The sequence below is a fragment of the Oryzias melastigma genome, linkage group LG13 (assembly GCF_002922805.2).
Source record: "Oryzias melastigma strain HK-1 linkage group LG13, ASM292280v2, whole genome shotgun sequence".
NCBI classification, from domain to species: Eukaryota; Metazoa; Chordata; class Actinopteri; order Beloniformes; family Adrianichthyidae; genus Oryzias; species Oryzias melastigma.
The window spans coordinates 26,434,330-26,450,909 of record NC_050524.1 but is presented as its reverse complement, the minus strand read 5'-3'; the positions used below and the strand labels follow the sequence as shown (position 1 = coordinate 26,450,909).

Sequence of the window (16,580 nt, the reverse complement as noted above, 5' to 3'; positions counted from 1 at the left end):
GGGCCTTATTTAATATAGTTGGCAGGTTGACAAAGCCCCCTGTGTCAGTGGCACCAGAACTTTACTCCACCAAAGCCTGTAATGACTTTGCCAAATTCTTCAGGGACAAAATCAAAAGCATTAGACACAAAGATACCACAAAGATACTCATGCAAACAGGACACTGGAAATGACTAACACCAACTGTTTTGTTCTAAAAACTGTTGAATTAGTTATATACTTTTTCTGTTTCCTGTTTTCTGATATTTACCAAATGTGAATAGTTTGATTCAATGCAAGTATATTTTATATTGCTGTTTAGAGGTAGATCATATGTCCAGGAGGAGGGGATTTGCAGGTAAAATGCTCTTCTGAGTCTTCTGTGTAGTGTAGAGTAAAGCTCTGGCTGTATTGATATTTGTGGTGAACTAGACCTTGGGGACGGGTTGAGTTCAGCTTTGGTCAAAGGCACTGCACATCTTGATTTTTGACAAATCTTATTCCCAGGTCCTGTGATACACTAGTGTGCACTGGAGTGTATCTCATTGGCTGCAGAGCATTTGCTAGCAGGCATAGAATAAATTCCTATGCCCCCTGTCTTGAATTCAACTCATTTTTTACAAAAGGTGGTTGATTGGTTCTAATGTACAGGTTGCAGGTGCTTGGGCATTCTTTGGACATTTTCATTTCAAATTTACTTACTGTAGTTGTCAGCTCATCCTTTTTTTTATTTATTTATTTTGTCAAACACCAACAACATTTTTAGAGTATAGGGTAAAATTTGAGGTTTTGAGGTAAACCACACTTGGAAGATTTTCTTTTTAAAAAAAACGTACATGTGAGCTTACTTTTCCGTCCCAGAAGGATGTCGATGGAGAAACCTTCAGCTATAATGCTATAGTTGGCAAATCTCTGGACATGCTGGAACTGGTACGCACTCCAAAAATGTTTTGTAGACTTAATGGAGGAAAAAAGTAGTCTGAACTCCAGTGAGAGGGATAATGGAAGACTCTATAGAAAAGGTGGTTAAAAAGTATTTTTAATGTTTTAAGTGTTGCTTTTAATTTTACTTCTAGTTTTAAAGTACTTTTGCAAAGAAACCAACATTTTAAGGTTGTATTAACTACAGCCCACATGTGCAAACTAAAGAAAAACTGGATTCTGCACAGATGTAACTTTTCATGTGTTTTGTGTTTTATGTGTGTCTGCGCTCACTTGTGAGATCCTATTTAGAAAGCTGCCTCATGGACACAATTTCTCAGAGACAATTCAAAAAGTCGATTCCCTTTTCTCTGTTTCAGTGTTGCAGTTGTTCTTCACGTTCAAACTCCAACCCCATCTGAAGGCCTTGTCTGCCTGTTTACAGTCCATGCTAACTGTTGCTCTCCTTGTCCCTGCAGCTCTGAGCCCTCAGGTAGTTCCTGCTGCAACAGAGAGTTGTTTTGCTCGTCAGCAGAACATGTCTGATAACAACAATCAGTGTTTTTCTGGATCGAACGGCCACATTCCCTCACAGCTGGCTGCACAAAGGCCCGGAGCCATCGACAACCAGCCGCTGGTCACCACCGAGCCCATGAAGGCAAGTGCAGTGCTAATGAGTGAGAGTGATTGATGCCCAGAATAAGCAGTGAAGTTGGTGTGGTAACCATGAACAACAACCATGCTGCATCCTGCTGGAGCTGCAGTTTGATGTTCCTAAGTCGGTGAGGCTTAAACACAGAATCTTTAACAAACTGTAACCCCGGGCTTACACCGCCAGCGCCACGGCTCCATTGCGTTGCAGGAGTGGACTAGCCACAGCCGATGGCTTACACCGGCTGCGGCTCCAGCCACAGCCTGTGAAAGCTCAGCCCAGACAGAGTAGAGCTGGATCTCTATGATCAGCTTCTGGTTGTCCATGGTTATGACTGACAACACTGTGCTGCAACACACTTTGAGTAACCCGAAAATTCAGCGGAAAGTTTGTTTTATTTTGAAAATATACCGGATGCACTTTAAATTCGCTCGCGTGGTTTCCGGTTTAAGTCGTGAATAGCCCCAACTTCACCGAAAGTGATGACGATCAGCTGCGGCGTCCATCAAAGTTTGAACTAAACGAAAAGGATTTGCAGCGACGCAGAGGTCAGTCCGCAGACGCAGGACGTGAACGGCTGCAGTGGAAGTTTCTCTCGCACTTTTAATGTTACGAAAAGACTGCGGCGCACGGCACGGAACCGTGACGCTGGCGGTGTAACTCTTCAATCCTTCACATGATTATTCCAGCAGATTCTGTCGAGTCGCTTTTCTCCTTCAGAATCTGCTGGAATGATCGTGTGAACGGTTGAAAAGTTGCATTGAGTCAAAGAACATAAACTTTGAAGCTCCCCTGTTAAGTGTTTAACCTTCAGAAATAAAAATATAGAATTTATTTATTATTAAACAATATGTTAAAACTCTAAAAACCTGTATAGTTTTAATGTTTTTTAAAGTCGAGCTAATAGGAAGGTAGTGTAAAACATGGCTGTTCTGGTGGTTGATGATCAGAAATTGAAATTTATTCAGTAGGACATTTGAGAGTGAATCACACAATGTTTTTTCAAATCTCTGACTGTCCTGCATTGAATGTGGTTGAGGATTCTCTATTTGGCGTCTTCAGTTTGACAGGAAGTCATGAGGTCCTGGTGGAGACTCTCCGGGACTAGATGGAGCTTCCGCTTTCTTCAGTCTTATCTCAGCTATTTGCTGTAATAATAGGAGCCCTGCTATCTCGTGCATAGCTTTAGGAAACTGTCTCTGACTATTATGTGTAACTCAAAGCGACAGACGAGTGTCTCTTGTGTGCGTCTGTCAATGCTGATGTGTGTGCTTCCCCACAGGCCCCTACGTTAACCATGGAGGGGGGCAGGCTGAAGCGATGCTTGCAGCTGTTGCCTGGTAGAGATTTTGAGACGGTGCCAGAGCCAGTGTGGCGAGCACTGTACCACTGGTATGGTGCCAACATCAGCCTGCCACGACCAGTGAGTGAAGAGAGCACTGCAGTGCTACACATCAGTCACCTTTCCATCTTCTGTACTCATGCTGCCCTCATCAGGGCTGTTTGACCAGAATGACAACCATCTGTGCATAGAGCTATGAATTAGAATTTCTGACAAGACGTTGTGATTCTACTAGTTTAACCCTTCAGCAGATACAGAGCAACATATGCTGAATAAAGTGTGTAAAATAGGAAAAGCCTGACGTGTGTGTTTGGCATTCTCATGCAGATCTTTAGGGTTTGTGGAGGATCGATCATCAGTTAATAGGACTACCAATAATGTCCTTGGTATAAGTTGAACCTGACATGTATACAGATATGAATCACATATAACACCTAATTGTCAGAAAAATGTCTGTAAAGTTAATAAAAGAAAAGATTTCAGAATGTAATCTCCAATTAGATTAGGTTAGTTTGCAAGCAAGACTTCCGGAAAATAAAAGGTCAATCACAATGTTCTCATTTAAGTTTCTAATGTCACTGAGCTTACATTAACTGTCTACAGAAAGCAGCAAATGTATAAAGAGAAAATAGAATCACTCCGATTTGTCCGTGGGCAATTCTTCTTAAATTGTAACTCATATAATGCATTTTGTGCATGAGCACAAAATTTACAAAATGAAAAAAGTACAAAATATAATTTACACATGCACAAATTAAAATTACAACAGTTTGAAACTAATTACACATGCAAATCTTTAAAAATTACCCACAGATCACTTGTTACACACACACAAAACCTCAGTTACTCAGAAACCTGATGTGAGACTCTTCATGTCTCAGAGGTTTGTCCGTGAGTGATGCGTTTAAATGCTGCTAGAATTCTGGCTCATCAGAGTTTTCTGATCAGGCGTTTTGAACTTAGATTATGATTAATATCTGGTGAAACTTGACATTTTACCACTTTCTTAAACAGATATGCCCCAAAGTTAATATAAAAAAGTCTAAATAAAAACTTATCCCTTTTAAAAATAAAAATATCTCCCAGAACTGATCGCTTTCTCTCTGCAGCACCTCCCTGACAGCCCCTCCAACACAGGGGTCTGTCCCAAGTTCTAGTCACAGTCACAAGGATGGCAGGTGGCGCCGGACCCTTCTAAACTCCCACGGATTGTAGCTGATCAACCCTCTCTGCCCTGTGGGTGTTTAGAATGGCCTAGCGCTGCTATCGCCACGTTCTGGCTTCTCCGCGGGGAGACCAGAGTGCCCCCCTGCCTCTTATACAGTCAATGCACAGAGTTCTGGTCAGCAAACGCGACGATTGCAGGCAGCACCGGCACGCTCTGATGCACATAATGTATTATGTGAGTTTCAAATCAAGAATTGAACACGCACAAACCAAGAATATACACGCACAAAACCAAAGTTAGGCACAAATCATGAATTACACACGCACAAATGGGGTTGATACTTGTTTCTTTCCATACAGACAGACTCCAGTGTGAGTTGTATTACATGTGTGCAGCTTCTACCTTCCATTTCTGCCCTACAGGTTATTCTGGATGCAAAGACCGGCCAAGCAGAGCTGGAGCTCTATCCACGCTACCTCCTCTTCCTTCGCCAGCAGCCAGCCACACGCACTCCCCAATCCAACATTTGGGTCAATATGGGTATGACCAGCCTGAGAATGTTCCCACCGTATTTACCCCCACCAAGAGGTAACGTAAGCATGCAGCAAGAGCAGAGCAAGCCGTCGAGCTGTGCATCTCTGAACAACCGCATCCCCAGCTTTAGTGCTGAATGTACTGATCTGGCCCAGGAGGGCCTCTGCAGGGCTTTAGGAGACTGAACCTGTGGCTTTGAGATGCAACACTAATGAATCACTCTGATCATGTTTTGGTTTCCTCCATCTGCACAGCTTGTTGCACAGAGATGGTGTCCCAACGTGTGGAACAATCTGGATAAATAAAGCTGCTGTTATGAACATTTGAATGAATTCATCTGAACTGCAAGCTTGCTTTATTTGTTGCCTGAATTCTTGATGAATTACTTCCACACTCGCACACATGGCAGAATTTCAAGTCTCTCATTCCAGAGAAACTATCATTTTATTTAAGGTAGATACTTCTTTTGTGGGAATTTTATAGAAACTGACTCTAAAACTAAGAAAACCAACTTTCATTCCTTCTTTATTTTCCCACTGAACCTTCACCCTTGTAATGCTTGTATTTTTCATTGACTGTCTGACATGTAGACGGTAGCAAGCACTGTTTTTAAAACCACACTGATCCTGCCTGAATGGAAATCATGGACAATCATGGCATGAGAAAAAGCCTTTTTGGAAGGGGCTGAGCTCTGGAGGCTAATCCACCTTTAGTTGTGAGGAGGTTTGGGGATCCCAGACCCCATTGCTCTGATCAGGTTTCTGGGTCGTTGAAGACAAACCTCTGATGTAGATCAAAGCCAAAGTCAGAATCTGCACAAACGTTTGGGATGCTGCTCTTTGGGACAAAGAACTCCAGCTGTGCTGATGGACAGATGACGGATTTAGTTTTTGAGATCGCTCTTCATTAAATCAGTAAATAACAAGACTAATTGTTAATTCTATTTTCTTTCATTTGATCTATTTTTGAGAACTGAATCAACTGAAGTGATTGACAGATTTTTTTTTTGACCAATCAAGCTTGCAGTGATTGACCAAAGATCCAGTTTCTTGCTGCTTTCTTACAACTAATCCTCAATCATCCAATGTTTTGGTGAATTTGTGTGTTTGAGTGTTGGTGTTTTGGTGGCACAATGGTGTTTAAACAGTTATCTTACTAGATATTCCACCGTTAAATGGATAAAGTCACAGGATTTCTTAGAGGGTGTTCTTTCAGCAGCTTTTTTCTGAATTAATTAAATTACACATAAAATGCAACAATAATTTAGTGTTTTTTTAAGCATTAAAACGATTATTTTTGCTATTTTAGAAGTGAATCAAATTAAAAAATAATCAGTTTTTTGACAGTTTGAAATCTTTGAGCCAGAAATCAGTCAGGCAGAGCTTTTTAGCATATTAGCTAAGAAATCAGACCCTTTTTGTGAACAATTTTTGTTCTACTTCCAACATAAATGATTAATATGAGCTAATATGTTTCCTGGCAAAAAGTCTGAACCTACTGTTAAGGGATCATTCTGAAAAGTAGCTCTGAAAGGAGAAATCTCCTTTAGTTTAGCAGTTTAACTTCCATCTTTCTCTGCAGTCAGGCTGCTTCCACGTTCAAAAAAGGTTTCTGGAACCAAAATGTGCTTTTCTCCAGTCGGTCTGTACCCGGTCTGAGCCTCCTGAAGATGTCTGCCGTATTTATCTGCTCTCCTGGAGAAGAGATGACTTTTATAAGTAAACTGCACTTATTGCATAGAAAAACCTAAATTGTTTACTATTGGAATGGCATATATAGGATTTATTAGCCAGTTTAACAAATAGCCAAATGAACATCCTTTAAGAATTCTGTTACTGTTCTTTATACATTTTTTTTTTAAGGTATTTAAAAAATATTGATAGCATTTATTTTACTTCATTGTTTTTTCTTCTTTTTTTTAAGCCAATGTTCCTGTCCTTCACCAGGTAATGTGCCATCCCCCAATGCCCCTCTGAAGAGGATGCTTGCTTACACCGGCTGCTTCAGCCGCATGGCCACCATCAAGGACATCCACCTGTACCTGTCGCAGAGGCTGCGCATCAAGGAGGAGGACATGAGGCTCTGGCTGTACAACAGTGAGGTCCGTCTGGCCTTTAACATACAGTGTTTCAGCGCGTTTGTGTTTGGTGAGCTGATCAAGTTGACATCAGTTATCAGTTAAGCCATAACTGAGGTGTCGCCGGTGACGTTCTAACACAAAAGCGGCTCATTGAGCCACTTTTCTCCTTCAGAATCTACTAGAATGATCGTGTTAACAATGAAGAAATTACTGTAAATCAAAGAACATAAACATTAGAGCTCAAGTGTTAAAGGGTTAAAATGGTTCCAGTTTAGCAATTGTTGGGTCTGGGACTACTAAAACGAGTCAAAATAAACATTTATAGTAAAATGCATAGTTTCAATTAAACTTGAAAGGTCTGTTAAATGCAGTTTACTCAAGTTTTCCTGTTCTCATGTTTAGAACTACCTCACCCTTCTTGATGATGAAGACCACACACTTGAAAACCTGAAGATCTACGATGAGCAGCAGCTGGTGATTGAAGGTACGACACAGCCACTCCCGCTGTGCTCTTTGTTCTGCTTCTTTGACTGATGACACGGAAAACTGTCCCTTTTGGACGAATGAGAACTCTTTCTCCTCCTCAACAGTCAGGAACAAAGACATGAGCTGGCCTGAGGAGATGTCTTTTATTGCCAACAGCAGTAAAATAGACAGACACAAAGGTAAGCTGGATGCAATCACACTTCACATGCTCTGGATGTTGAACGGCACACAAAACATTTGATAACATAAAAAGTTAGAGATGAGGACAGGGTGGGACATGCTGTCATCACCAAAGAGCAGCTTTTAAACTGGAAGTCGCTGTGAAGATTAGCCTATAATTCCTTCTTTCAGTCATTCATTAAAAATATATATCACATTTTGAAATGACCCCATTTGATCAGAGTACTGTAGAGTCTATCAACTGTATTTTCAGCACCATAGAGCGCACTGTATTATAAGGCGCAAAAAAAGAAAAGTAACAGAAGTAAAACAGTGTTTAGTTAAACTGTATTACAGTATTTAACAAACACTCTAATTATTTTATAATCAATCTTTTCCCCCCAAACAATATTGGTGTATCAAACCTTCTTTGTAGACCATAGGTGTCAAACTCTGGCCCATTATTTTTGACCCGCAAGGCAATTTCAAATTAATATTAGAGCTGGCCTGCCTGTATTATACGCCTGTATTATAAATCCCATAATGCTCTGCTGTTGTTTCGGTAGGACAGAGGCAGACACGCCCCCTCCTCTGTGTCAGTAGCGACTATTGTATCGGTCTTGTATGTAGGAAGGTAGTGATGCGTCTTTACTTCAAAAGGCTGCAAACAGAAAGGAGGAATTCAGTTTTTATTTAAATCTTATTTCATATGCTATTGATATGTTTACAATATTTATATATTTTGTTTTGGAAGCATCAATGTAAACGGACCCCCCCTCCCCTTATTTGAAAATGGTTTGGTCTGACTGGGTTAGACTCCACAGGTGTGCTGTTTGGGACAGACAGACCCGCAGTGAGTGACGTAGAGAAGACGCACTTTAAACAATCCGGAGTTGTAAACACTTGATTTAGAGGAGGACCTCCATGAAAAAGAAAAGAAGAGACGATCTGTCTACTGCCACGCGGCGCATGCAGGGAGCGGAGCGGGGGTGACACAGGAGAGAAGGAGAGCCTGCGCATGCTCGTAACAGGCGTGCACAGGGGCAGGCACAGCAGCACATATAGTTTCTGTTCAGGAGAAAAGTTCCTAAACGAGTGAATAATATAAAAATAACTGCAACATGTTTACTGCTTTAGGAGGATGTTTTTTTAAGACTGAATTTTATTTTGAAAGGAACTTGAATGTGCTGCTGCCAGATTAAAATAAATCAAAAGTGTTATATAGCCTATTAAAAAAGTACAAAACTGTTATGGTTTAATTATTGTGTATATTATGTGTATGTACAATAATTATTAGAAATATTTAAATGTTCCCCCCAGTTAGTTTCAATGCTAAAATTAATACAAAAAATAATTAAAGTTTAATTTCAAGTTTTTCATTTCAGATTAATTGGGGGGGGTTAAAGTATACAAATCTGAAGTTGCGACGAGACACCGTCTCCACCTTATTTTAAGCTAGGAAAAACCCTGGTAGTATTATTAGGAACTCCATTTTGCATTCCTGCACTTTAAAGTTATATTAGCCTTGCTTGTTCAGTATTCATTGTTAAATCAAAACTTGTTTGGTACCATATTGAAAGGTTCATTTGTTCAACCTTGGCCTACGGCTTTGTTCAGTTTAAAATTCTGGCCCACTGTGTATTGGAGTTTGACACCCCTGTCGTAGACAATTCAGACCCCCGCAAACGCTTCTCTGCTCCTGTGCACTTGTGCTTCCCCCGTGAGCAGATAAAGTCATCGCGGGAGAGAGACTGTCTACTTCCACGTGCGTGAGCTAGTCCTTGTGCACCATTGATGCGTGCGCTATTTCAGCAGTGTTGTAGTGCACTTCATTACAGTTTCACATGCGCAGATAAAACTGACGTAGTAACAGGATCATCTCCTGAACGATCAAAGGAACGCTGTCAGACAGATGGATCATCAGCGTGTTTTCAGGACTGCACTGCGTAATAACACAGGCCAGGTAAAGCGTGCTCTGAAATGCTGGCTGCTCTTTATGTGTTTGTTGCACTAAGGTGCGTTTCTGCAGAAACTTGAGATGAACACAGTGTGATCGTCCGAGCGCTCGCCGCTGCTGTGCCAGCGAGAAATGGTCCGACAGTCAATCGAGAGGAGACTTTTCAAAGTTGCACAAGAACATTTGTCCTAATATTGGATCTTGGAGCACCCAAAAGGCGCACCGGATTCTTAGGCACATAGACGATTTTTGAAAAAAGTTTATGATTTTCAGTTTGTTTTATAGTGCAGAAAATACGATACATAAAAACAAAATCCCCACTTAGCCAAAGAACAACATAAGCTAAAAAGTTTTGAAAAGAAAATGTGAACATTCAGGTAGGAAGTTAAAGAGTTTAGTATAGATTTTAAGTTGAAGCATACATAGAGATCTAAAATGTTCAATGTTCCACTCAGCTTTGATCTGTCGAGGCAGCTTAATCCAGTGTCTTGGTGCAACAGTTGGGACAAATTTGTCTCACACACACACAAACACACAGCAGCCGTTAATAATGTCTTGAATGTTGACAGGAATCAGATTTGTGTGTGAATCCTGTTAAGCCACTTGTCAGGCTGCTGTAGTTTCATGCATGTTCTACACTTTCTCTTCAGTGCCTACAGAGAAAGGAGCCACCGGCCTCAGTAACCTTGGCAACACCTGCTTCATGAACTCTAGTATTCAGTGTGTGAGCAACACCAAGCCTCTGACGGACTACTTCATCTCAGGAAGACACCTCTATGAGCTCAACAGGTGCTGTGAGAGTCTCAGTGGACTAACTCATGCCACCATCCTTTATAACATTTATCCCACTGGGCCCTGTGCTTCTTTGCCTGCAGAACCAACCCGATCGGGATGAGAGGTCACATGGCCAAGTGCTACGGTGACCTGGTGATGGAGTTGTGGAGTGGGACACAAAAGAATGTGGCTCCCCTTAAACTCAGGGTCAGCAGTTTTATGACAGCAGTTGTCTACATTATTGTTTGTGTATAAACTTGCAAACATTGAAACCAGTTTAGCTTTCAATAAGTTATCTAAAGATGTGCAATGCCACTGCTTCCCCTTCAGTGGACGATAGCTAAGTACGCGCCACGCTTCAACGGCTTCCAGCAGCAGGACTCCCAGGAGCTCCTAGCCTTCCTCCTGGATGGCCTTCATGAGGATCTGAACAGGGTCCATGAGAAACCCTATGTGGAGCTGAAGGACAGCGATGGCCGGCCGGACTGGGAGGTGGCCTCTGAGGTCAGAGCTTTCTCAACTCACCCCGACAGTTGATTCAGTGCAGACTCTTCCCTCCTCACATGGACTCACAGGATATCTGATGTTTGCATGTTTCATCTATCCATTCAAATCAACAGATGCACAGACATATTTGTGGACACTTCCTGAGGGTACAATACTGGATCTAGGTTTTGAGTAACCTTTGTTTTTGCTGTTTGACTGTGGCAGAGTTTTTTCTGTATAGGTGTCACGTAGCCTTAACATCAACAGCTGATTAAGTGGAACATATCAGAAATGTTCAGCACTCATGAGAGGAGAGTCCTTCATCCTTTACTTGAACCAGCTTAATCCCTATTTGGGGTCATGAGGTTGCTGGAGCCTGACCAGGTGCTGAAGGACAAAGACAGCCCACCGGTGTATTGTAGAGCAACACAGAGACAAACAACCACACACTCTCACACCTAGAGGACAATATTAGAGTGGACAGGAGAATCAGGTTCTATTGTAGACAAAATGGCAAATGTGTTTCAGCACTGATGAGAGTCACTGAAGCCACAAGCTGCCTAAACTCTGATGTTGTGATGGGGTATAGATTTGTCCGATCAAAGATGTTTAGGAAATCAGCAGGTCTTCACTGTCTTACTGACTCTTTATACAGAGGGACAATAAGTATTTTTCCGCTTCAGAAGATGAGGTCTGTGCTGTTCATCATAGGTACTCTGCAGCTGTGAGAAACAGAATGTTAAAAACATAAAGAATGTTTGTACAGAATTTCTTGGTATGATGGTGCAGACAATTCTTATTTGGTCAATAACTAAATTCACCTGAATATTTCATAATCTAACCCTGTTTTGAAGGAGAGAGAACAAGGATTCCCTTTGAATCTTTTTCAGATTTATCCCCATTCTTCCATGAAGAACTTCATAAGAACTGTGATGTCTAGGGGCTGTCACTGAGCAACACTGACTTTCAACTCCCTCCATGAACTCTCTTATAAGCTGAGGTCCAAAGACTGGCTTGGCCACTCCAAAATCTTGAAAGGTTTTTTTCATAGCCACTTTTCTGTTGCCTTGACGATATGTTTGGAGGGTTTTTATTCTTGTAGAACCAGCTGGACAAGATCCTCAATGCTGTCACTGATGGATGGAAGCATCCCACCATACACGGCCCAATTCTTCCTGTCTTTAATACACACCAGTCGTCCTGTCCTGCCTGCAGAAAAGCATCTCCAAAGCATGATGTTTCCACCTCCATGCATCACACTGATCTTGAGATGCAACTCGGCATTCTCCCCCCTCTGAACACTGCAAGTTTTTGTGGTTAGTGACCTGTTTGTGTCCATGCAGGCGTGGGAGAACCATCTGCGGCGGAACCGTTCCATCGTTGTCGATCTATTCCACGGGCAGCTCAAGTCTCAGGTGAAGTGTAAGACCTGCGGCCACATCAGTGCTCGCTTTGACCCCTTCAACTTCCTGTCCCTCCCCCTGCCCATGGACAGCTCCATGCACCTGGAGATCACTGGTGAGTGCGTTGAAGGCAGTGTGAGACAATGGCCTGCAGGAGGCTTCATGTTGGTTGTTCTTGCAGTCATCAAGCTGGACGGGTCTACTCCTGTGCGGTACGGCCTGAGGCTGAACATGGATGAGAAGTACACGGGGCTGAAGAAGCAGCTGAGCGAGCTGTGCGGCCTGAAGCCTGAGCAGATCCTCCTGGCTGAGGTTCATTCTTCCAACATTAAGGTACCACACATTTCTGCAACGTCCTGTCCATCCTCTTCCATCCAGTTTCTCTCAGATTTCCTCAACAGTCAGGAAAAAAGCTTTTCATAGATTATCAACATTTTAAAAACAGTGTGAAGTCTGAAAACTCGTCTGAATCTGAGTATAGTTTTAAAAATATTTTGTCATTTTTTAATGAAAACTTGAATGTACACCATAAGAAGTTGTGAGCATAGTCCTGAAGTCACCAACAGGCATCACAACACTTGTTGCTGTAGCTAAAGTCAGTAACAGACACTTACATGACCCTCTTTAGTGAGAAAAACACATTTCAGGAAGAGTCAAAAACCTTCTGAAGGGAGATTTTCTAATATTTATGTTCATTCCTATTCATTCCTAAGAAATTCCAAAACAATCTGAGAAGTTAGAGGCAATATGAATATGTAATTCTAAATTAAGAACACATTAGCTATCCTAAGACTAACACGTCTTGAACTTGCTCTGATAAAATAAAAGAGCAAGGTACTGCAATTGATTCAATCCTTCAAATGAGTTATACTTACAGGGTATACAGCGGCTATAGATGAGAGCATTTTCTAAGTTACTCATTTTAACTGGAGATAAAAATAATGAAACGACCATCCTGCCTGTAGATTTTGTGCTTGATGTTCTTGTTTGAACCCTTAACAAGGCCAGTTTTAATGTTTTTTCTTCTTTTCTCTGGTACTGCCTGACTGGAAATGTGCTCTTATGTCACACTACACGTGATGTGCATTCGAGAAGGGGCTAAAGCGCATTCTTGAACGTGCATTTAACTTACAGTGTTTTCACAGGACTGTCAACCAGATAATGGCGCATCTTCCTCACCTACAGTTGGAAGAGCCTTAGTGCAACATGTCAAAGAGGTGTAAATCTGGTGAATCTCGCTCCAGAACTTTTCTTTCTCAGCTCTATTCCGATAAATGAAAGAGGTGGTGTCAAAGAATTCCATCAGGACACAAACAGCAATTATTAATTTCTCCTTCGTGATCAATTTTCATCAACATGAATGACAAGGACGCCATCCACACGTCACTGCCAAATCTGAGTCCTTGATTGGTCAAAGTTCAACATGGTTTAGTTTTCAACGTGATTCTATGGCCGTGTGTTTTATATGTAGAACTAGAAAACACTTTCAGAAACTTGTGTAGTAGCCCATGAATGCTGAGGTTTTAACCCCAGGAGCTGGAAACACCGACAAGTCATAGTTCTGTCAGTGTCAGCCGTCCATGCTCGTGCTGCTCTTATGATGGTTCATCTCGTAGTTTAAATCCAGAAGAGACACAAACGTGTGAGGAATAGAAGGAATGTGCTGTGTTTGTGAGGAAGGTTTTCTAAGGAGTTGAGCTGGTGTCTAAGCCATCGTCTACTTTGTGCTCAGAACTTCCCTCAGGACAACCAGAAGGTCCGTCTGTCTGTCAACGGCTTCCTTTGTGCTTTTGAGGTCCCTGTGCCGGGTTCACCCACTTCTCTGAGCTCGCCCACGCTGACAGGTGAGCCACTCCCCTTTGCTCTGCTTTACTGGAGATCTGTTTTCATTCTTGTTTCATTCGGTGGCTAATCCTGCTCTTGTCTTCATCAGACACGACACCAACAGCCAATGGGACAGCTGCTAATGGGCATGTGGGCGACAAGACCATCCTCATCCCTAATGGTGCGCCCAGCACCATGATGCCTTCCAGCCCAGAGCCCCCCCCAGTCAATGGGGTTGCTAATGGACATATCATCCAGGTGCAGGAAAGCCCCTTCATCGGATACATCATTGCCATGCACAGGAAGATGGTGAGAATTCACATAACGGCCATGATTTAGTGCTCAGTGAGTTTAAAATAATCAATCAAATAAAAACAAACATCACTTGGAAAATGCATTTTTTTGTCATGTCTTTGAATAGATTTTCTCTAAACATAGTTTCACCCAAAATACATCTTTGCTCATTTAAGTGAATAGTAAAAGTGAAAAGAAACAGGTCTGAAAAATGGATTTGACGGACCAGTTTGACAGTAAGATGCAACCCCAGCAGGAACTTCCTAAAGATCCATCTGATGATTTTCCACTCAGCTTTTTTCAGACCAAAAACCACTCCATTGTGAGTTCAGGGCTGTTCAGGTACAAATTTAGTCTAATATTCAAACCTGAGAGTGTTGCTGGACTACACTCTACCTCATCATTTTTTTGCTTTCAATTACATTTTTGATTCTCTGATTCTGTCAGCAAATCTTTTATGGCAACTAGATTACAATTGTTTCAAATCTGTCACTTTTATGAGGCATGAGTCAAAGAATGCTAAAGCAGTTATTGACTTTATTGAATTTGTTGATCAATACATGAGCAGCATAAACACACGTTAACATCACTTCTTTTCCACACTCTCCATTACTCTGTACTGTTGACCCTAAATACTTAAACTCCTCCTCCTTCTTTATCTCTTCTCCCTGTAACCTCACTCTTCCACTCTGGTTCCTCTCATTCACACACATGTACTCTGTCTTACTGCGGCTAACCTTCATTCCTCTCCTTTCCAGGGCAAACCTCCACCTCTCTAACTCCACCTCCACCTGTTCCCTGCTCTCACTACAAATCACAATATCATCTGCAAACATCATAATCCATGGAGATTCCTGTCTAATTGGAAAATAAAACAACATTTTTGTGCAACTCAAACGGTTAACTGTACTTGTATTCATCTATGCACATCAGTAGCATGAAATATAGATAAAATACATCAAAGTAGAAGATACTTACAGTTCTCTGTAGTTTTCTACAGGCTGTTTTATTAGGTTTAGTAGAATGAATATTGAAAATATAGTTCATGGTTTTGGTGTGCCACCCCAAGATTTAAAGTGGCCCCCTACCAGCCACCCCATGAAACATTTCTGAAGGCACCAGAGTGTCAACTGCCTATTTAACCTATGCATGGACAGGAGATTATGAACTCGATGCAAGAAGGTCATCTGGGGAATCGAACCGATGACCTGGAGCCTGACTAACCACTGCACTACAGTAATTGAAAATGTAGAAATGTGGACTCAGCTACTGCTCTGAAACATGCTGGGAGCAGATACAATTAAACGTAATGTTTTACATTACGACTAAATAAAAACTAAAATATAAAGGAGCGGGACAGGAGCGGGATACATTTAGAACGGGAGTGGGACAGGAGTGGGAGTCGAGTTACTGGGAGCGGGACGGGACGGGATTATTTTTAAATTTTGGTCCAGGAGCGGGACAGGACAGGAGTGAAAATCCACTCCCGTGTCATCTAGTCTTGATCAACAAAACATGGATTCTTCTAAATGTTCGTAAATAGATTAAATTATCCAACCTGGATCATCATTTCCCTTTTGTTTATTTTGGAAAACTCGTTTGTAGTTTTTGCTGATCTGTGTGTCTCTGCTGGAGGCATGCAGGCAAAGTCGATATAACACTGATGTTTGTTTAGACTACGAAAAACATAATACCCCACTGGATTGTGGGTCAGTGTGACTAGGCAACATCGTTTTTTTACTAAATTTACTAAAATTTACAAAGTCTTTTTAGGTTGACAGTTACGGTTTTGGGAAACTTTCATTTTGAAGGGTTAAAAAGGAAGTAAAGAATAGTTTTCCATTTTTCCAAAATAAATCTGTATGTGTGGACAGGAAACATCAGCCAAACTAGGCTACCTGATGTGTTGCTTTCTTTGGCCAAACAAGGGAGAAATTTTCACCAATCTTTAGGAGAGAATAATGATCAGCGCTGTTGAGCCTCGTTTCCTCTGAGGGGTCTGGTACGGTGCGGTACAGTCTGGTCTGCTATTTTGAGCGTTTCCATTGTTAGATGGACCCATTAAACTGTTCCGACCTGTACCTCTTGAGGGCCCTGATTGGCTGCAGGTCCATAGAAAGAGGGAACGGGTCGGTTGGGGTGGAGCTGCTGTAGTCACCTGCTGATTGGCAGAAAATGACATTTGAAAGCACCAGTATAGCGCTAAGCTAGCGATTTCGTTTTCCAATTTACACGGTATTCTTCCTCCGTGATCTTCTTACAAACATCAAATTCCGGTCAGAGTTCTCCTGCTTATTCGCATTTCTTCATTTCTGGTTTCACTTATTCACAGATTTATTTTTTTGGTCACGTGACTCCTCCGTTTTGTTACAAATACTCTGACAACTCAACACACTTGAATTAAAAGTTTGCTTCCGAAAGTGCAGCGGGGACTGCAGGAATTTCACTGGAGAGGAGTGCAGTTGAATGGAAAGCACACCAGCCTGTCGCTACGCACACAGGCGCGTACACACACACACAC

General features: G+C 41.8%; 1 protein-coding gene across 2 annotated transcripts in view; it reads left to right on the top strand.

The window, feature by feature from the left end:
• Nucleotides 1-1,379: 1,379 nt before the first annotated feature.
• The window catches only part of usp32 (ubiquitin specific peptidase 32), a gene marked incomplete at its 5' end in the record, with an annotated part of 31,533 nt that continues 16,332 nt past the window's right edge, over nucleotides 1,380-16,580 (top strand). Inside the window, 13 exon segments of one of the 2 annotated variants that reach the window (XM_036214777.1) lie at nucleotides 1,380-1,558; nucleotides 2,835-2,975; nucleotides 4,485-4,602; nucleotides 6,543-6,697; nucleotides 7,079-7,160; nucleotides 7,267-7,341; nucleotides 9,929-10,067; nucleotides 10,154-10,259; nucleotides 10,383-10,556; nucleotides 11,882-12,056; nucleotides 12,123-12,274; nucleotides 13,674-13,785; nucleotides 13,875-14,074. In XM_036214777.1, the coding sequence (XP_036070670.1) occupies nucleotides 1,380-1,558; nucleotides 2,835-2,975; nucleotides 4,485-4,602; nucleotides 6,543-6,697; nucleotides 7,079-7,160; nucleotides 7,267-7,341; nucleotides 9,929-10,067; nucleotides 10,154-10,259; nucleotides 10,383-10,556; nucleotides 11,882-12,056; nucleotides 12,123-12,274; nucleotides 13,674-13,785; nucleotides 13,875-14,074 (1,808 nt within the window). 2 annotated transcript variants of the gene reach the window in all.